This window comes from Benincasa hispida, chromosome 4, assembly GCF_027475165.1.
Source record: "Benincasa hispida cultivar pf3 chromosome 4, pf3_genome.v1.1, whole genome shotgun sequence".
Lineage (NCBI taxonomy): Eukaryota > Viridiplantae > Streptophyta > Magnoliopsida > Cucurbitales > Cucurbitaceae > Benincasa > Benincasa hispida.
In genome coordinates this window covers 69,217,407-69,239,993 of record NC_143481.1, presented here as the reverse complement: position 1 = coordinate 69,239,993, position 22,587 = coordinate 69,217,407, and the positions used below count along the sequence as shown (strand labels likewise).

The window sequence follows — 22,587 nt, the reverse complement described above, 5'->3', positions numbered from 1 at the left end:
ATCTTGAGACACATGGACAATATAAGGGGTAATGAATAAGTGATATAGATCCCATGGAGCTTAATATTGATATTAAACTGTGTTTTGATCATTTGAACAAAATGATGATAGGCAGATATGGTGTCACTTTTCTATTTGAGAGAATATATCCATAAATATCTGTTGTGATCATCTAAGAAGGATATATAGCACCGATAGCCATTTGACAACGTTATTAGAACCCCAGATATCTATGTGAACTAAACTAAAGCATTTATTGGCACAGGAAGATGAATTTGAAAAAGGTAGGGTGTGTGACTTTCCCAATTGGCATGACTCACAAAACGAAGGTTCTTCATTACACTTAGCATTAACATTACAACTTTTAAGTAACGAATTTAAAATTTTTTACGATGGGTGTCCCAACCGTCGATCCCAAACAATGCTAGACTCTACAACATGAATCTAGATGCCTGATAAAATAAACGCTGCAGAGTTCTTATTTTTGTTCATTGCCTATTCGTCTTCGGTTTTTCGATCTCTAATCACCTCAACTCCCTCCAATCGGTATAGGCCACCGCTAAGCTCTCCTCTCAGTAGTGTGTGACCCGTAGCCTTGTCCTTAATAAGACAGTGATCATTATAGAGTTCAATACGAATTGCATTATCTTGTGCAAGTTTGGATACACTAAGAAAATTCTTGGCTATATCAGCAACACATAGAACATTTTGAAGTCGAAAACTGTTTTTTCCATCTAACAGGTAGAAATTTCCATTATATGAAATTTGTAGTTTCTCGCCATTTCTTACAATTACAAGATCTGTACCTGTATATTCAATGGGGTTGGTGATGTTGTAATCAGTCATTACATGGTTTGTTGTGCTGCTATCAGCATACTAGCTTGGGTCAACGACTGTTTCGGGGGTAGCTATGAATGGATTACCTCCATGTGTGGCAACATAAGCAATTGGACTAGTAGTATTCATATTATTGGATGATCCTCCATTACCTTGACCGTGACCAGATGCAGGAGAAAATTCTTTCTCAAATCGATGATAGCAAATCATGGTTGTATGCCCATATTTTCCACAGACTTGGCATATGGGTTTATTGTTCTCCCCTGTTTCGACCTCGATTTCCTCCCCTTCCACTGCTTTGGAATTGAATATTGTTCCCACTATCATTACCACGCTAACCACTGAAGTGTTGTCGATAGGGACTGTGAGCATATTGTGGTTTGGACCCCATTTGGTTTTGATTGAATATTGCATTAACCGCAAAATTTTGACTGAAAGAGGTGTTCGATTTCACAGAGTTCTGATGCTCAAGACAATTTTCATACGAAAGGAGTTCTAATTGCATATTGAGCCATGATATGATTGGTTTGCCTTGGATTCCCACAACAACGAGGTTTTACTCCTCATCTAGGACAAGAAGAACCTAGGATATCAGGGCCCTAGTGGTAATAGAATTTCCAGCTTGTGCAAGATTATCATACTGAGATTTCATCAGTCGAAGATATTCACTCATTTTTTGTGTTACCTTTTCAAGTTTGTTGAAAAATTTGTCGCATGTAATCTTCTTCAGCTCTCGAATGGATGCCAAATAGCTTCTGAATGGCCTCCCAGAGGTCTTTGGCATTATCAAAGGCCATGAGTTGGACAGCAACCTCTAGCGTCATTGAGTTGTACAACCAAACCAATAGCAATTGGTCCATAGTAATCCACGCTTCATATTGTGGGTTTAGACTTCGTTCAACCGTGGTGCTAATTGCATCACCAGATACCATTTGAGAGCTAGATGTGCCTTCAGTGTTGGTTACGTTTGGTGTCGAGACATCATTAGAGTTTTGAAGAAACGTTGGAGGGTAGGGATTCTTATTGGAGAGATGTCCTTCAAGTTTGTAACTGTGAAGGATGGGTAGGGCAAACGTTTTCCATTGGAGATAGTTTTCTCGTTCAAGCTCCGTGCTCACGATTTGATTGAGGAGTTGATTTAACGATAGATTGTTGAATTGTACCAATTCAGATCCCATAGAGCTTTCGGTAGATAAAGCGTTGGCCATTTTGCTCTAATACCAGGTTTACACTAAGAGATTTTGGAATTTGGGAGGAATTCCTCGGATTTTCTATATCATTTGATAGGGCACCATGTGCCTCTTTGAGGAGCCCCAAGTTAGGGTCAATAAATGATAAAAATAAAATAATGAAATAATGGTGAGGACCAGTTACAGATGGACTATTGTGGTGAAAGGAATAAAGAATCAATTAACAACTTATAACATAAAGGATGCTGGAACTTTTCTTCATAGGTGGCACACGTGGCATATCAGTGATTGAGCTGGAGACCTTTGACTTCTTGACTTCTTCCAGCTGGATCTTCTTCCTCACAGCCACCACCCTCAGAGAGACCAAGACTGAGGTTGGATTAATTCCTCTTATGATTCCTAATTTTTTTTTTTCCGCTTTTGTTCGTGATTGGTGGATTTTGGATGCTTCTTTTTATAGTTCTTGGAGATTGTGGACTACTTCTGTAATAATATAACAGCGTCTATACTTTAGTTTGTTAATGTTTCCATTGCAGATATTTGGTTTGTTCTGTTGTTTTAGTTGCTTTCCCCCCAAATTTGCGTAAATATTTGTTTTAGTGGTCAAAGATCTGGTTGAAGTTTATGAGTAATGAAATGCTTCAATTGGTTGATTGTTGGAGAATGATGAGATTCGAAGGAGCGGCCAACAAATGTACTCAGTTTAAAGCATAATTAATTTCGGTGTTGTGTAATTGTAAATCCTCCTGAATGATCTCCTGCTACTTATATAACTCTTTGTGGAAATGGTTGAATCCGTTTCTACCCTAAACCCTTCATCATCATATAATGGAAAAAAATAATGAGAATTCAATTATTTTTATTCATACCCAAATAAACTTGCTTGCCACTGTCCCTAGTTCATCAAAAAAAGGAAGAGAAAAGAAACCAGAGGTTATAACGGTGAGTTAATGGCGAACTAGGGAAACTAATTTCTTTGGTAGGAGAAATTCAAGAAGAAGCTAACCATATATACTTATAACTTAAAAAACACATCAATCTAGCCTGAAAGGATTCAAAGCAAGCTAAGTACTTACAAAACTTACCCAAACAACCCTAAAACTTTGCTAGTTGGTTTTCAAATAAGCTTACTCTTGCATATTTGTAGTCATTAGGGAGTGGGTAATGTAAAATAAAGATGACTTGGAGTGGGTTAGACTTGGATCTCACCTAAAGGAGGAAAATTTTGTTGAAACTCAAAAAAGTTGTGTTGTTCAAGCTTGAGTTCACCTCTCTATTCGTGGTTGTAGCATCATCGATCTCTGTGGGCTAAAGAAAAATCTGGATGAGAGAAAAATGCAAAGTAAGTTTGTTGTTTATCACAAGACACGTGTGGGTCTTCAAGTAACTTGTGTCATGAGTATTATTGTGTTGGATCAACATCATCACGCAGCGGAAGAAATCATGATCCATAAGCATTCTAATTTATTAATTTTGGTTAAAAAGAAACATGCTAAAAACAGAGTATAATGGGTTTCATGAAAATACCTTGGCCAAACTGACGAAATCTCCATTTTCAACTATCTCCATTTCCAGCTACAAAATCCTCCGAATCCTTATGTAGACCACCACAAGATCTTCCCTACTATTCTCTTGGTGCTCTAGATTGAGTTGTGGGACTCAAAATAAGCTGGAATCAAAAGGAATATGGAGAAAGGTCATTGAACAGAACCCATTGAAGAACACCTTCTTCATCCGAATTTTTCAGTAAAAATTCAGTTGGTTCTCCCTTCTTTCTTCACTCCAATCTCTTTAATATATTGCAGACTATCATACAAAGAGATGTGTTGCATAGGATGCAGCTCATGCTTGGAGTAAACCAAAGGAGAAGGTGGGTTCCTTGTAAGCTACTTGAAGATGAACTTTGAAAATCTCATTTTCAAATTTTGTGTAATTTTCAATTTTCAAAATCCATTTTGATTTTAAAATCATATTTTGTTTCTAAAATCAAAATTTATTAATTTTCTAATAAAATTAATAAATAATTATTTAAACAATTTAAATAATTCTAATTAATTTAATATCTAATATTAAATTAATTTTTACACAAATTTATCTTCATATATTTAAATCATATTTAAATATATTTTCTCCAATTTCGTTTGATTCTAATTTGAACGTTTCAAATTAACTTATCATACTATTCTAGAGCTAATCCATTTCCGAGCTAGTAGGGGAACCTAATGGACCTACAGATCATGGGCTCCAACGATCCGAGATTAATCGGCTAAATTCATTAGACCGATCTAACCCCTATTCGTTAACTAATGGGACACTCCACTAACGCCTATAATTGAACTCCCCTCACTGTAGATATATTATGTACATTTGATATAATCATGATTAGTAAATTAACTCTTTACAGGTTGTTCACAATAACGGCTTGGGTCAAATCTTTGTTTTACCCCCGAAATTACCTCTTGTTCCTTAAGTCCCCACTAATCCCCTAATGAACAATTTTTTTGTGATCCAATCACAAAAATGAGTCTCTCTCATGCCAAATAAGAGGACGGGATCCCTTGTTCAAGCCCCAGAATCAGCACTTAAGGGAACAACCTCTCTACTATCCCTAAAGCGGGTAGGAGTGAATTACCTCTTGCACCCTATGTCCCCAATTATCTATCCGGTCTTACCCCTGAAATGGTAGTCATATTGAGTCGGCGCTGTTGAGCCAACCCTCACATATGCAAATCTAAAGGCAATCCCAGATAAACAAGAGTTCATAATTAGCTCAGGATTAAGGTCAAGTTACCTAAGTCATTGCTTTAAAATAGTCAGTCTTAAACAGTAAACGGTGTTATAAAGTAAGAGTGACTCATTTTGTGGTCCGATATTGTACAAACTTTTTTGCACAAGGACACCCCCACTCCTCATGTCCAACATGAACGAATTAGGATCACTTCATTTGTAGCACTTCACAACTCCTTGTAACAACTACAGAGCGTATCCAATCAGAATAAGGTACCTAACCTTATCCATGTACTATAGATCATTTTGACTATTTACTCGAACCTGATCCACCTTTATATCTCCACATAAAGTTCAAGTATCCAATAGTCAAGGGACTTTTAGGTTTATTGAATTTCTATTCAAGTAATAGATCTACTCAATAACACCTTTATTGAATTATCAGAATAAGTTCCATTGTTTACATACCACGAGTTTTAGGACATAAAATCCAACATATTGATCAAAGAAATGTGCGCCATTGTTGTTCGCTCGTGGCCGTTAGAGGGAACGCCACTAGAGGGAAGGTTTCGTGTGCAAAAGAAGAAAAATGCAAGTAGAGAAACATGGGGGATTAGTATGATTATGAATTGAAAAATGAAAGAGACGAAGGGATTGAATTCCAATGTGGGAGCGAATAATCATTCTGTCTTTGAATTGGGATTGGGAAAAATCAAAATTAATTTTATAGAGACCAAATTTAGGCTAAGCATAGAGATTTTTCAAATAGAAAAATCAGATATGAAGAAAATAATACCTTTGTAGAAAATTCAAATCTTCATGAGATTCCCCGTCTAATGTCACGAACAAACCTTCTGTGAAAACCCAGAAATTGTTCTACCTAATAAGAACACCACCAATATGGAGTCCTTATTCTCCGGACACAAAGATTGAAGTGTGGACTTCTGTGAGGTTTGGCAGAGGGAAATTTGTGAGAGAGAGTGAGAGCAAAATCTCTAAAGCATAGAGCGTCCAATATCTCTATGTTTCATGTAGAGATAAAGAGAGAGAGGAAGAGGAGGGAGTTATGTTAACTCCCTTCCCACGTTGTACAAAAATAATTCCCTTAGCAGGGAGTTATTTTATTCAACATTAATATTATATTTAATATAAATAATATTAGTATAATATTAATAATATTGTTAATCTAACTATTAGTAACCATATTTTATGCATTTATAACTGCATTAAAATGCAACCTCCTCTTTTAACCTATAGTTTTAGTATGAATCAAATCTATATTAAATTTTAATCTATAGTATAAAATTTATCTAAAATATTTGAATCTTATTCAAATATTTTCTCTCAAATAATTAACTATATATTATGATGTATCAACATACATTATACATTATATTAATCATATTAATATAATTAATTACTTAAATTTCCATAAATAATTTGAACAATTCAATAAATTCCAAAATCGATTATTCCTTATTTCTACCCTTAGTGAACTAACAAGGGGACCTATTGGATCTACAGATTAGAAGCTCCAATGATACGAGATTAACCAACTGAACTCTTTAATCAGATTAATCAACATTCATTAATTGTCAGTCATTCCACTAAAGACTGACAGTTTGTACTCTTTCGCACTGTAGATATATTTCTATATCCATTGGATAACCCCTCACAAATTGCTTGTAACTACAACTGACCCCTCACGAATTGTAATTGCTTTCTGATTTAAAATCTTGTAGGCTCAAATGCATCTACTCAAAGCGAGCTTTAGAAAGATAACTATATTTTTATGATCATACATCTCTTTCAAAATTTTCCATAAGATACGAGGATCTTTTATTATAAGATACTCAATTTTCAATTCCTCGTAGAGATAATGAAGAAGGAAAACCATAGCTTTTGCTTTGTGTTGATTGGACGTAATATCTCCTTATATAATTGTTTTCTCAAGGTTCATAACATCTAGATATATTTTAACATCGAGTATTCATGATAAATAATTATTGTCATTATTGTTAAAGGGATGTGAATTCTAATTTCGTAAGATTTATTATAACAACGGAAGATTGTATTTATAATAATAATGAGATTTTGAAATGTTTTATTGTTATTATTGAGATAATGCTGATTAGGCTTCTAATATGTGCCCCCACATAATCTCAAAATGCGCCTTTAACGCATTCGGTGCGGTTGGCGAAGTGAGGCACGTTAATATGAAAACTACGTGTCGGATTTGAATTCCACAGTCGTCGTTGTCGTTTCATCCACTGAGGGTGAGGGCACCGAAAGAGGCCTCATGATTCTCGCTCATTTGCAGGGCGGTAGCGGCGGCCCACACAAGCAATCATTTCCCAAAAACGACGTCGCCGGGAACTTAGTCGCCGGAAGTCGCCCGCACAAATGATTGTAGCTGACGTTCAATTTTTCCAGCCCCACCACGCCGTCGGGTACTTTACCGGACACCAAATTCCTCGACAAATCCAAATACTTCAATCTCTTCACTATCCTCAAATCTTGCAGCTTAAAATTCAACTTGTTTCCGGCCGCCCAAAATCCGACCAAGTAATCCGTCCGGTTCAACAATCCCACCGGACTCCCCGAAATCTCGTTCTCCGATACATCAATGTAATCGTAGAAATACGTTTGAGTCGGCTTCCAATCGTCCATCTTCATCTTGATCCCACATTTCGCCAATTTCAGAGAGTATATTATCGGCGACGATGTCACCCATTTCGGAATTTTCCCGAGATGAAATTTGTTGTACGACAAGTCCAACGACTCAATCCCTTTCACAAACAACTCCGGGAACGGATCCACCAGCGAATTCCGAGACAGATCCAGATTGAATATTTTCGTCAAATTCCTGAAGCTTTTCGGCACAACTCCAGAGATGTAATTGGAGGAGAGATCGAGTGTATCCAGTGCCCTAAAATTTCCGAGAAAATCAGGGATATTCCCTGTTATCAAATTGTGCCCCAACTCTAGATAATTAAGCTTCGGAGCCAGAGATGAAATTGTATGCGGAATTATGCCGGTGAGTTTATTGTGTGAAAGTCTGAGAATCCTCAACTCCGGAAAGGATCCCCAAATATCCGGAACAGAACCGGTGAACCGATTCCGTTCGAGGCTGAGGAATGTCAGACTCTTGAGGTGCTGGATTCCAATCGGTATGGATCCAGTGAGAAGGTTGCTACCGAGTTTAAGCTGAGTGAGGCGAGTCAATTTGGAAATTGAACTAGGGATCGGACCAGTGAATCTGTTACCTTCAACACTGAGTGCCTCTAGCTGGGTCATATTTCCGATTGCGGCCGGTAATTGACCTGAAAGCTTGTTGTTCTCGATGTAGACGAAGAGGAGTTTGGGGAGTTTGAAGAGAGAAAGTGGAAAAGGGCCTGAAATGTTTCGAAGGTTGACAAGGTAGATTCCGTCCAAGTAAGGGAGGCTGGAGAGAGAGTTGGAGATGGTGCCGGAGAGGAAGGCGTTGGGGCGGTCGGGTTGGCCGTAGAGGCTGAGACTGGTGACGCGATTGGGGATGTTGCAAGTGACTCCGGCCCAAGTGCAGCAGTCGAGGGCGGGCTTCCATGAGGTTAGAATGCCGGAGGGGTCGGCAGTAATGGCGGATTTGAAAGCAAGAAGAGCGTTGCGGTCGGCGACATGGCAGGCGGAGACGAGGTTGAAGATGAAGAAGAGAAAGGGAAATGGAAGGGGGAAAAAGGAAAGGTTCATTATTAGGGTTCGAGTTTGGGGAATGGACGATGAGACTCAAACTGGGAATTGGGAAATAAAAGAAGCGATAGCGAGGTGCGCATTTCGTTAAGCTAAAGGTGGTGAACCTGGACGTCGTGAGTCGGCCACAGTTGTTGACCCTTGAAAGTATTTTTATTAATTATACACACTTTTTCAACTTTTTTTTTTTTTTTCTTCTAACTCTAAACATGACCATTAACAAACAAAGTCAAAATTTGAGAGTTAAAAAAATAGTTTTCAAAGTTGTTTTATTTTTTAAAGTTTATAGACAAATCATGATAAAAATGTAGATGAAATAAGTTTAATTTTAAAAATAAAAATAAAAAATCAAATGATTAACAAATCGGATTTTTAGTATTTGAACTTTGGTTTGTAATGACTTTTTTAGTATAACAATTGGAGATAGAGGATAAGAATAAAAACTTCGTGATTATTAGCACATTCAAATGCCAATGAACTAGACTTGCTTCGGCTAGTTTCTAACGATCTAGTCTATTATTTTTAATTTTGTGTTAAAATTTGATAAGATTTCATGTATAAATAAACAATTAAACTAATTATAGACTCAATATTTTTACAAATAAAAATATTGCATCATAAAATATTAAAAGTTAACACCCAATTTTAATAAATTTTTTTATATGGGAGATTAATTTGTTGTAATTTTGAAAGTTCAATGACTAAATCAAATTAAAAATATAGACTAAATTGTTACAACACAAAATTCATGGACTAAGGTTTAATTTGGGATTACTATAGCTTTTAAAATAATTGCTGGTAGATGTGATTTTAAAAAAATCAATTGTAAAATAGTGTGTGGTAAATTTTAATTTTAAATATATATAAAAAAAAAAAAAATCTAGCTATGATGGTTGGTAAATTAATACTAAATTGGTGTAATTTAATTATATGAACCAAATTAGGCTTATTGTTTCAATTATTTTCACATGGATGATTAATTTTATAATTTATTTAAAATTGCATGTGATTTATATTTTCAATAATTTTATTTAATATAAATTATCTAATAATTTTTTAGAAAATATAATTGTTATAAAAAATGAATAAATTAAAATTTGAAAATAGACAACAAATTATACTAATTTAAAATAATATTATTAAAATATATTTATTAAAAAAAAAGTAAACAAGTTAGCAAATTTTTAAAAAGTCAAATCTAAATGTTAATATCTATCGACTTTTATCTACTAGTTAGAATTAAAGAGTGATTTTGATAGATATTAAATAATTCATTTCGATATTTAAGAATTTTTCATAATAACTTTTTACGATTTCAAATGTTAAACAGAACCACGTGGATTTTTTAATTTTAATTTTATTTTTTTCTAGAAAAAAGGATGCTTGCTTTCTCTCCCGAATCTCGAAATGGAAGCAAAGCGACATAAATGGTTGAAAAGGATGGTTGGGAAGGTCAGAGCTGCAATCTTGTGGTAGTGCCACGTGGGACTTTAGAGGTAAATGCACCTTCAATTCAGGGCTACGTGTAGGCAAACATAATTTTGAAGATTTAAAGAAAATAGTATTTTCGCATATTCACAAATTAAATTTTAATTTTAAAATTTTTTTAAAATTTATAAATAATAAAAATAAGTATAATTACCTGCTAAATATTAAATTGAATTTAAACTATTAATAATCTTAAAAATCTTGTTAATTATTTTGCAATATCATATAATATATTTATTAAAATTTTACTATTTTATGTATAAAAAGAATTTAATTTTTTTATTTTTAAAAATCCCCTCGAATAAGATATATATATTTTTATTATTTTAAATGAAATAACAATAATTAAAATCAGAAATAAAGAAACATTTTCAAGCCCATTCCCTCACCCACTCCCACCCTGCCGGTGTTCTTCTTCATCATTCTTTTAACTGAAATAGTAATAGTTCTAAAAGGGGGAATAATTTACAACATTGAGGATAATTGTTTTTCTTTTTGAAGCAAACATTGAAGACACAGTTGGTGGAGATAAAATGATTCCTTTATTTGTATGCCAATTTTAGGAGGCAAATAATTTACTGGCTTATTTTAAAAATTAAAAAAGGATGTGCAGAAAAAATATGTCGAATGTCTGTGTAATTTCAATAGTTCAATTTGAGCATTTCTGAGTCTAATTTCAGCTACAAAATAAATATGTGGTTTGTCGGCTGATAGATGCGACGACCTCATCAAATATTGGAGGACTGTTGTAGTCAGTGTAGGGGCTGGCCGCTTGGTGTGGTGAAAGGAAGGAGAAAATGTTTTTTTTTTTTTTTTTTCTTAAAATTGTTATTTTATTTTAAATAATAAAAAAATATTTAATTAATGGAATTGAGAACATTTTAAATCTATTATTCATTGAAAACATATTGACTAAGTTCACCTATTCTTTAAAATTCAAAAAAGTATTTTTTTCCAATATTTTTTTAATATAATTCTGAATTTTAAAACTTTGAATTCAAAATCTGATACTCTTAACAACATAAAAAAAATTGTTTTCAAAATTTACGAATTTAGACTACAAAACAAAGGAAAAATTAAAAGGATATTGTCCTTTTTTAGAAACTATTTAGGAAAATATTGTTGTTTTCAAACTATTTGTAAAAATATTGTTTTTTTTTTTTTAAATAAGTCGAGGGTTGAAAATTCGACCTAGATAGGTCGAATTTTGAACCCTCGACTTTCCTTTCACTTGTACATCGAACTTTGAACCCTCGACCTTGCCCTTCCTAACATTATTATTGAGTCTGTTTAATTATCATTCCGGAGACCTTCCTCTATCAAAAGATCGTATTTCTAAATTTTCATGAGGTCCCCCTGGAATTCCTTCCAAAGCTTGTTGAATAATTTTTATGGATTCTGTCATCTTAGCAAGTCTGATTAAATAACGAGCTAATGAATCTCCTTCTTTTTGCCACTGAACTTTCCAATCAAATTCGAGAGCGAGAGCGAAATTATGAGAGTGAGCGAGATTATGAGAGATAGGAGATTTTGAGAGAGTGAGAGTTTAGAGCGAGATTTTGAGCGAGAGCGAGAGCATGAGCATGAGCGCGAGCGAGAGGGAAATAACGAGATTTTGATAGAGAGCAAGAATACCGTACAAATTTCCTTTTTTTTTCTTTTTAATTATTACACATTCCACCTTCTTCTTTCTAATCTTTTTTTTTTTTTAATTTTTCATTTTATAAAAAAAATTTCTAAAAATATTTTATTATTTTATTTAAACTCTAAAAAGAATAAATTAAAAAATAATAATAACTCATAAAAATAAAAAAATGTAAATTAAATATCTTATTTATATAAAAATAATTACAAAAATCAACGTGACCCACAAGGCGGACATCGTCGATTTCGAGCTGGTTGTCGTCGTCGACTTCGAACTTGAGGTTGCTCGGGTTCTTCTTGATGTTGCTCAGGTACCTCTGCAGGCGCTTCATAATATAAATATTCATTATGCTCTCCACGATCCCGACCATGTCCATGCACGTATGAAGACGAAGGACCAGCCTCTAAGTCATAATGTCCTGAACCAAATGCTGGCATCATCGTCATCGGACTAACATAATTAGTTTGACTCTGCATCTGCGTCATAGGGGGCAACTCTTCCACATTATGTGCAATCTCATCAAACTCATCCTCTTCTCGAACAGGTCCTCTACGTCTAGAAGCTGGTGGAGAAACAATAGGTATATCGTACATATAATGAATTTCCTCCATATAGGTTTGGTTGTCACTACATATAGCAAGAACCTGGTTCGGATCATTCGCAACCTCACGGAGTCTACTGTTGTTCGATCTCTATGAATTATAAAACAATTAAACAATATTTAAAATAAATTTAAATTAAAAAAATAGATAATATTCATTCAATTACCAGATAATCCACAGTTGCTCCCGGACGAGTGACGTAGTGTCTTGTGATATTATTATACCAATGAATATATTCTGGAGTGACATCTGTGTCAAACTGTTCAAAAGAAACCCCCACTGCAATAAACCTTGCACGATAGTGTCATCGCATTACCAAATGTGCAACTTTTTCGGACCAATCTCCAGTCCTTAGGTCAATATCATACAGTACGGGTTCAGTATTACAAGGCGATGGGACATCCTGGTGAAAACCGAATTGTCTCGTCACCCTGTCAGGAAGATGCCACTCACCAATGTGAAAACATATGAGAGGACTCATCGTCCGCCATATGTTTTGACCATTCGTACAAAAATTAGGCAAAGTATGCACAATAATTTTGTACAGCTCCCAAATAACCTGAAACACAAAATATTATATTAGAGAATATTAAAGACAAATACAATAAAAATGTGAATAAAATAATCAATTAGGTTTAGTGTAATGTACTTGTTGAAGCAGATCAAACATGTACCTGTACTGGTTGACTACATGTGTGGCTGTCCTAGTCACACAAATTTTGTCTCTCCACCTAAATTTTTAAATTGATAATTTAGAATTTAAATTAACTAGATCAGTGATATAAAAATTAAATTGAATTAAAATAACATACCGAGAACCGTAGGCTTGTCCAACTAACTGAGCGTCATTAACATGATGTAGCTGTGGAGTCATTGTTGGAAATCATTCCCAAGCCCATAGTTGCAAAAGTATGAGAGACCCAGCTATCTCTCGAACCTCAGGTCTTGTTGCTTTGCATAGTTGTCTATACAACCATGCCAAGCATGCTCCACCCCACGAATACCGCCCCCGCATCATAGAGGTTAGCTAACAGTGGCAGGAACATTAAGTGAACAAAATGACTTGAGTTATCTGAAAACAGACTTCCACCCATCATTTGTAATATATATGCTCATGCATATCTTATGACGGTTTCCTCGTCTGCATCATGTGTGAGCTCACGAAATTGTGTTCCTAACCATATTAAACTTAACCTTGATCCTTTAATCTTGTCGGCAGGTGGGGTCGCACCGAGGTACAGTTGACAAACTTCTAACCAGTCATCATACATCACTCAGGTAACCAGCTCACTGTCAACAGGTAACCCCAACAACACTTCTATGTCTTGTAGAGTGATAGTGCACTCTCCAACAAACATATGAAATGTATATGTCTCGGGCCTCCATCTTTCGACCAAGGCTGTGATCAGATGCCAGTCCAACTGAATAAATCCTGCCTCTCGACGTCTGCAAGATATTTCTCCAGTAGTACGATCTCGTCATACAACATATGATCGATATGTCGTAAGCAGAAATGATGGTGACATTTCGGTCCCGTCCAACCATTTGCTGGGTTTTTCACTGTTGCAATTATACCAACATGTCGATCTGAAATTAAACACATCTCTTCGTGCGTTACATTTTCTCTCAGGTGTTTCATACTTAGTGATCTCGAACAAGCCATCATACTGAACGGTACTGTTCATGTAACAAGTGGTAAGCATTCGGCATTCCATGCTCGCATTTTATGGTCGTTTGCTCGCATTTTAACATGAACTACGAAGATTTTATTAAGGACTACTACAAATTGTCAACGTATGTTGAATGTTACTCTCCTCAATTTCAATCTGTATCGCATGAAGATTACTAGAATCACGCACCCTAATATGTCTGTCTTACATCCTGATCCATCGTTATTGAGAAGACCTGGTAGACCGAAAAGTTCACGTTATCACAACGAGATGGATTGGACAGAACCAGCCACTCGACAACGATGTGGATTTTGTAACCAGTTAGGACATAATCGAAGGAAGTGTCCTTCGTTACTAAGACAGGCTCCAGATAGTTAGGGATTGAATAATAAATAATTTTTTTTATTATATATTCATTTTATTGTATATTCAATTTTTTTATTATAATTTATTGTATATTCAATTTTTTTATAATAATCTACTATATATTCAATTTTTTTTTTTTTTTGTAATCAATAAAGTTTTACATTATAATAATCTAATATATTCAATTTATAGTATAATAATCTAATATATTCAATTTATTCAATTTATTGTCTAATGATTATTCATTATAGTATAATAATCTAATATATTCAATTTATTGTCTAATGATTATTCAATTATAGTATAATAATCTAATATATTCAATTATAGTCTAATGATTATTCAATTATAGTATGATTATTAGCTCTTTTTTCTCTTTTTTTATATATATTTCTATGGAAAGTTCAAATAAAGTGAAGACTCTCGCTCTCTCCTAAGATCTCGCTCTCTCACTCTCGCTCTCTCTCAATATCTCGCTCTCTCTGTTATTGTTGTTATTTTTCCATTAATGATTACTAGCTTTCATTTCTTCTGGAACAATCACAAACACTTTTTTTCAATTATTCAACCATTTCATTTTACCAAGTTCAATGTTAGTCAGATTAGTCAATATAAACTAAAATCTCGCTTTGAATCTCGCTCTCTCTTAAAATCTCGTTCAACATCTCGCTCTCTCCTACTATCTCGCTTTGAATCTCGCTCTCTCCTTAATCTGCTTCAGCCCACTTATCTTCTTAATCGCTTTGAAGTTTCGACATATGTGTAACCTTCGACAACCTAATATACAAAATTTTGTTCGTAGACAAAGCTAATTCGGAATTGTCTTTCATTCCAAGGCATAACTTGTATCCATGTGCTTCATATTCACTTGGAGTTCGCTCCCAGAAATATAGCCATCCCCACCCCCTCACATCAATCCCACAAGCCTCCGTCTAATTCGAAATGATAACAAAATGCATAGGTTGTTAGAAGCAGCTCGAGTACACAGATACATATAGTATACCATCTCATTATTTTATTTCCTCTATGAGGGAAAAAGAAAAGTAATAAACCTACAATCTCGATGGTGGATGTATATCGAAACTTCAACCTTCGACAACCTAAGCGAGATTCGCGAGATTTCCCTTGTCGAAGGTTGAAGTTTCGACCTATGTATTGTTTCCAAGTTTTTCTTTGTTCGTCGAGTTCTCAATGTTCGACCTCCACATTAGTCGAGTTCCCAACGTTCGACCTCTAGCATCGAACTTCCAAAACAACAATATTTCTCTAATAAGTTTCAAAACAACAATATTTCTCTAATAAGTTTTGAAAACAACAATATTAATATTAAAGGTCCTCACAAAATGTTTATTTACTAATTTAAATTTATTTTTTTGATTTTTGATTTTTATAAATTTCTATAAATATCTATGAAATCGATATTTTGTAGGAAGGTTATGACCACAACATTAGGAAATCAACCTTTTAAACCTTACTTATATTAATGTCAATCAACCATACTTAAATTAATGTCGACTAATTTCATTATTGTGGACGTGACGACACACAATAAATGATACTTCGACCGAACATCTTTTCTATACCTTTGTCGTATGGTCTATGAAACACAGATATTTCATGTGAGGCAAAGAATCCGTATCAGACACGTATCAGATACCGATACATCTAGACACGCGATTTAACGTATCTATTTCTACGCATGCCTTTTTTTAAAGAAAAAAGACAAGCAACTCATCTAATCTTTCTCGATCTAAAACTAGGCAACCTATTTAAAAAGCTCACTACTCGAGTCAAAAACTAAAAGGGAAAAAATAAATAAAAGACCAAACCCTAGAATCATCTATCTTCATCTTCACATTTGAGTCTCCATAAAATCCACTAAAATATAAATCATTTGGATATCTTCAACAATTCAATGAAGAAGTTCTTCGTTTATCTTTATACCATTCCTTCTAATCTTCTTCTTTTTTTGTAATATGAGTCACTTTTCTATTGCATTTTATTAACTATTGTATTTCAACATCTTAGATGTTACTCTTTTTGTATTGTATTTTAGTATTTGCATTCTATTTTGTGTTATTGTTATTAACTTATATGTTAAATTTATCTATATCCTAGATTTTTTTAAGAAAAAGAAAATGTATCTTTAATGTATCAGTATTTTCATTTTTTAGAAATATATATATAAATGACGTATCCTTAGACGTATCCGTATCTTAGTTTTTTAGAAATTGATGAATTGCGATATCTGATCGTATCCATATTATATAACCGCATCTGTGTCTGTGCTTCATAGCATATGGTTAAGTTTGCATTGGTTAAAATACTCACTTTCAAAATCACACTTAGTTTTTTCTTTCCAAAGACCTCAAATTTTCATCAGACAGCATTTTATTTTAGTTCATACGGTCATTTTTCCTTTAACTAGGTTTATTATTTTTATTCAAAAAATTTCTTTAACATTCTTAAAAATAGTTATGTTGTTGATTTTTTTATAAAAAAAAAATCTCTATTACCATTTATAAATTTCTTAAAAAATTATTAATTTTGCATATTTTCTTACATATAAATTATCATTATTTAAATAATTTCAATAAAATTTAAATTTAAATTTATTGAAAGTATAGAAACTAAATTTAAGATTAATAGAAATAAAGATTGAATTTGGCCAATTAGAAATGCATTGATTAAAATAAAATGGAACTCAAAGTATAGGACCAAAATATTCTTTTTTATACCTTTCCTTCTCTTTCCTTTTTTTAAAAAATTTTTTTTTTCCTTTCCTCCTCTTTTTATTTATTTATTATTATTATTATTTTGCCTTCCTCATCTTCCCAAGATTAATATATACAGGGAAAAAAGATAATAAAGGGCAACAACCAACGGCTATGAATGGGCGTGGGAAGAAAAGATATAGAAAAAAGAAAAATAAATAAATAAAACGTGCTCTCTAGCTACCACTCAAACATGCCTTCAAAGGCTTGTAATATAACAAAAACAATTTTTTGGGAGTAACTTCCTAACATTATTTTATTTTATTTCTTAAAATTTGTTAAATAATAAGGTCTATGCACTTGACCCCTCATGTGAAAACATCGATAAATTTGTAACTTGACGAACAAAGAATCTGCTAAACAAAGAAAAATGAACTTTAATGCTAAAATTAGAGACGAAGAACGACGGAATAGGAATAAGTCAGAAGTTTAAGTTTCAAATTAAGATCAAGTTACATCATATGAATTATAATAGTATATTTATAGGAAAATGACCTAAAATTTACCTTTTTCTCTTAAGATTAAGATGAGATTGATTTTTTCTTATCAAGTTAGGATTAAATCTGACTGGATCATTAATTTGTTGACACGTTGACTAATTACTTGAATTCAAGTTTACTTTCATTTTTTTAACAAGTTTACTTTCACGTATACTTACTTTTTTCCTTTTTCTTTTTCATAATTTTTGGTTTATTTGTAAATTTATCCAAAACAAATATTGTGATATAGATCTTGATAAGGCACCAATAATCTTGTTTCCAATATAAGATAGATGCATAATGCAGTCCTTGTTAGATTTCAAGATGCATTGGCTCATTAATTTCTAATTTCTAGGTGCATGTAACTCAATTTATTATTGATCATGAATGGCATGTGTAGATATACCCATTTATTTTTTGTCATTTTTTTAAAAAATATATTTCAGAGTGTTATAAAAAGAGGCATTATTGTGAGAAACCAATTAGTAGATTGAATAGAGCAAATAGTTAGTGTGAGCTTATCAACTCTTCCAACAATAGTAAGAGAGACATAAAAAAGAGGTAATTTTTCTACGTTCTGTCTGAGATGTTCATTAAAAAAAAAAAGGCTATTAATGTAATTTTTTTATTCAGTAGATAATTCTATCACTTTTATCGTAATATATATGGGTGAGACAATTGAATCTTTGACCTGAAGATACTCATTTTGACGTAGATAGTCATGTGTCATTTAAGTTGAGTTAAAACCACATTTTTAATCCTATATTTAGGCTCCAATTTATTTTAGTTTTTATACTTTTAATTGTTTAGATTTACTCTCTATACTTTTAATAAATCTTAAAATTATTCATTTAAAGTTAATTTTTTTTTTTATCAAAATAGGTTAAATAATAAAAATAATTTTCATACAAGAAAAAGATAGGTAAGGAATATGTTTCCAAAATTTATGAAGAGAATGTAAATATGTTTTTTTTTTTAATAAAAAGAGAAAAAGAAAACTAACAACAAATTAACATCTCGGACTATTATCTTAAAATTTATTGAAAGAGTACAATAACTAAAATTAATTTAAGATGATATAAAATTCAAAGTACAATATTAATGTTAATATTAATATTTGAGTCTAAATTTTCAATGGATCGGTCTAACAAATGTGCATGTTATTTCTTATTAAATAAATTTATAGTGAAATTTTGTTACTGTTTTTTGGTACAACAATTACGGATAAGAGATTGAACCTCTAACCTTGGACGGAAGTCATGCCAATGTCATTAAGTCAAATTCAATGTAGCAAATTTTATTGCTATCCGTGACGTTCCTTTTTCGCACCAAAATGCTTGACATTTATTACATTAAAGAGATGGTTATTTTAACAAATTTCATTTTGTTTTCTCATCCTTTTTAAGAACATTGGGTAATAGATCTAAAGAAGCATTGCCTCCCTTTAAAAGAGATTAAAGGCTCCTATAAATGTTCTTAACAAATTAAAAAAAAAAAAAGGCAACATAAATATAAGGTCAACTAGCATAAAGTTTGTCCATCAATCCCACGCCATATATTGTAAAATAATAAAAAAGAAATATAAAAAAGCAAATATGTGAATTTTATGGATTAATGAAGGTACTTATTCTGGGATACACTTTTTTGTTGGTTGACAAAATATTGCTTTGGTCTCCATATGGGCTTTGTTATGACTATATATAAATTTCTTAGGTACATATTATCCTCCAAGACGCCTTCAAATCTCTGGTGAAGAGTTTAGGTTGAAGAGGTTAGTAATACACTTAGGACATTAACTTTGCTTATTCTAAAGAATAAGAAACGCACTTTTATTGTTATTGTTCTTTAGGAGGGGAAGTCATTTTTCTTCTTGAAAATAGATATTATAAAATGAAACAAAAATGTTAATAAGCCATTTGTAGAGCCTTATGACAATCTTGCGTACACAAGCATTTCAAAGGAAAAAACTATATGAAGTTCCATATCAAAATCAATAGAAAATAAAAAAGATTAATCGTATATATTATATTATAAGAATGGTACGATTAGGTCTCTCCAACTTTTCAATCTGAGATCTTAATAATTCATTTTTTAATTGGATTTTTTTCTAAAGACCAAATATTCGTTTAGGTTTTATGAGTGATATCACAGTAGATAAATATGGAATTCCATCTTAAAACAAGTTTAAAATGGGAAGAATAATTAATGTATAAAGATATATTTGTGGGATGAATTTTCTATATATCTTAATTTTCAATGAAGAACTTCAACAAAAACCAACAATAAAGTCATTTGTGATAATGCCACCTAAACCAGATTCACCAGGTTGTAAACTTGCTTCTTGTGAAGGTACGACCATAAATAACCTCTTGGCCCTTTGAACATGCTACTCTCAATTGGTCCACTAGATCCAAAAGAAATGAGGTTCATTTTTCCTATAGCAGATACAAAGCCTTTGCTAAGATGATCTCTTTTGCTAGTCTTTATTTAGATCAACTAAACTCAATGGTAGATTGGGTCTAGGGTCTTACGGTTGACAACGGCGTCGGACCGGGTCAGGGAGAGTTCCCCATCCCCATCTCCGATGGAAAATTTTATCCTCATCCTCGTATTTCAAGGCGAAGACAGGGACGGGGATTCCCCGTCGGAGAAACGAGTCCTCACGAGGACCCATTCCCCGTTTTCCCTTTTATTTTCTAGACTTTTCTTTTAATTTTTTTCCGTAAAATTATCTTTGGTTTGGGCTTGGACACTTTAATTGGACTTAGACTAAATTAAAAATTAAGGTAAAAAGTTAAATACCTAATATATATAGAGAGAAAATATTTAAAAATATAATTATATATATACAGAAAATATTTAAAAATCTAATTATATATATAGAAAAAATATTTAAAAACCTAATCAGATCGGGGAATTTTGCCAACCCTAAGGGATTTGGCTCTTCCTCAACTTTATATTTTTTTACATAATATATATATATATATATATATAACAAAATAATAATAACTTTAGCTAATCCAATGATAGTTGTGTCTCCCAACTCACTCTAGACTCAAGTTTGAATCTCATACTGCACATTTATTTTTTCAAGTTTTTTTTAAGACCTTCATTCTTTTTAAAAAATCAATAATTACATTAATTTCCATTAATACAACTGAAATTAAGAAGGAAGTCAGGTAGGGAGTGACTATTCACATATAAATTATTTTTACTTAATTATAAAGTCTTTTGTTAACAAAATTTCTAAATTTGTCACGGGTTGAACTAATTAACAATTCCTCTTGCTTAAGCTATCTCTTCTAAACTTCATTATTGATGCCCTATTACGATTTTGTGTGTTAAAAATAGGATTAAAGTCCTCCCTTAGCCAACTATTGAAGAAGATCATAAGTATTTAAGTGAGAGACAAACTCGATTGATTAAGGCCTTTAAGTGGAATTATTTTTAAAGTGGACAATATCACACATTTATAAGATATTATTAGTTGTCCTAACAATTTGTGCGATTAAGCTTTATTTTAGTATAATCCTTTTTTAGTACATGTGTGTGATCAAATCTATTACTTTAAATTCATCATTTGGTGAGATGTATTAAAAAGATTTTGAATAAGCTACATTGTTTATTGTCTAAACTCCCGACTTAAGGATCAACAGATAACTAGATTTAGACTATAATTCTGATACTAATTAATAAGAACAATGAAACCTTTATAATCTTGTTTTTAGAATCACTCAAATAAGTCTCATTCCACTAGAAATAATGGTTCCAATTATATATCATAGATGCCTACTTTTACGAATAAACATGAGGCTTTGTTTATAATATATATGTTGATCTATTATGAAACAGTGATATTGAAATTAAAAAAAGATAAAAAAAAAAAAAAACAGTTTGATGTTATGCGCTAAAATTTTAAAAATAAATTAAGAGTGAGATATAACACGATTTTTTTAGTTAAACCAATTAAAGAAGTTGGAATGGAACCTTTTTACTTTTTAGATTTTTCTATTTGAGAGTATGAAGATTTAAACACTTTAAAAGGAGATAATACATGTCAAATATCACTAATTATAGGTTGTTTGTAAATATAAAAAAATAGATAATTCATTTACAAATATAGCAAAATGTTACTATCTATCAGTAATCGACAGTTATAATAATAATAAAAAATAATATATGTTTACGTCTATCAATGTCTATTACTGATGCTGATGGATGTCTATCAATGTCTTTTACTAGTAGATCGTGACATTTTGCTATATTTAAAAATATTTTCAACAATTTTCTTTTCTAAAACAATTACCCACTAATTTTCCTCACTCTTGGCTACTATATTGATTCATATACTCTTAAAAAATTTTGAAATTTGTTGCTTGTTTATTTGAAGTCAATTTTTATAAAAATTGATAAAATAACAAAAAAAAAATAATTGAAAAATCACTTAAGAAAAAGACACAAAGTAAATATATTTCAAAATTCATAGAGTTATTTCCACATATAGAAAAATACACCAAAATATTTACAAATCATAGCAAAATATCATAATCTATTTGCGATAGATCGTGCTAGATTACTATCTATGTCTATTTGTGTCTATCTGTATCTCGATAGACATAGATAGTAGTCTATCATAATATGATAGACTCTATATTTTGTTATTATTTGAAAATATTTTAAGTAGTTTTGTCATCTAAAATAATTTTTAAAATTTATATTGAAAATAAAAAAATAGTGATAAACTAATACCAACTTATTATAATAAAATTTAAAGTATATTTGAAAAGAAAATATAGAATTAAAATAAACAAGTTTTTTTTAAAATAAACAAATTAGATTTTTTAAAACCATATTAGATTAGAAGGATTCAAATCATAATATCCTCGTACGTGGATTCAACCATTCTCTCTTTGACATAAATAAATTAGATCTTAAAGTATTAAGTAATTTATTTTTGAAGTGAAACGTTGTAAATGTGGGTGTGGCTTAGTGACATTTTAAAAGTCGGTTGGGTCTACACAAAAACGTAAAACGTGCCGGCAAAGGAGTTACAGTTGGAAAATTGGAACCCTATTTATTC

At 32.1% G+C, this 22,587-nt stretch overlaps 1 protein-coding gene across 1 annotated transcript; it reads right to left on the bottom strand.

Annotated features, from left to right (window-relative positions):
* Positions 1–6,803: 6,803 nt before the first annotated feature.
* LOC120076594 (uncharacterized) lies at positions 6,804–9,086 on the bottom strand. Its single transcript, XM_039030466.2, has one exon. The coding sequence runs from the start codon at positions 8,481–8,483 to the stop codon at positions 7,065–7,067; it is 1,419 nt and encodes a 472-aa protein (XP_038886394.2). The 5' UTR covers positions 8,484–9,086; the 3' UTR covers positions 6,804–7,064.
* Positions 9,087–22,587: the final 13,501 nt, after the last annotated feature.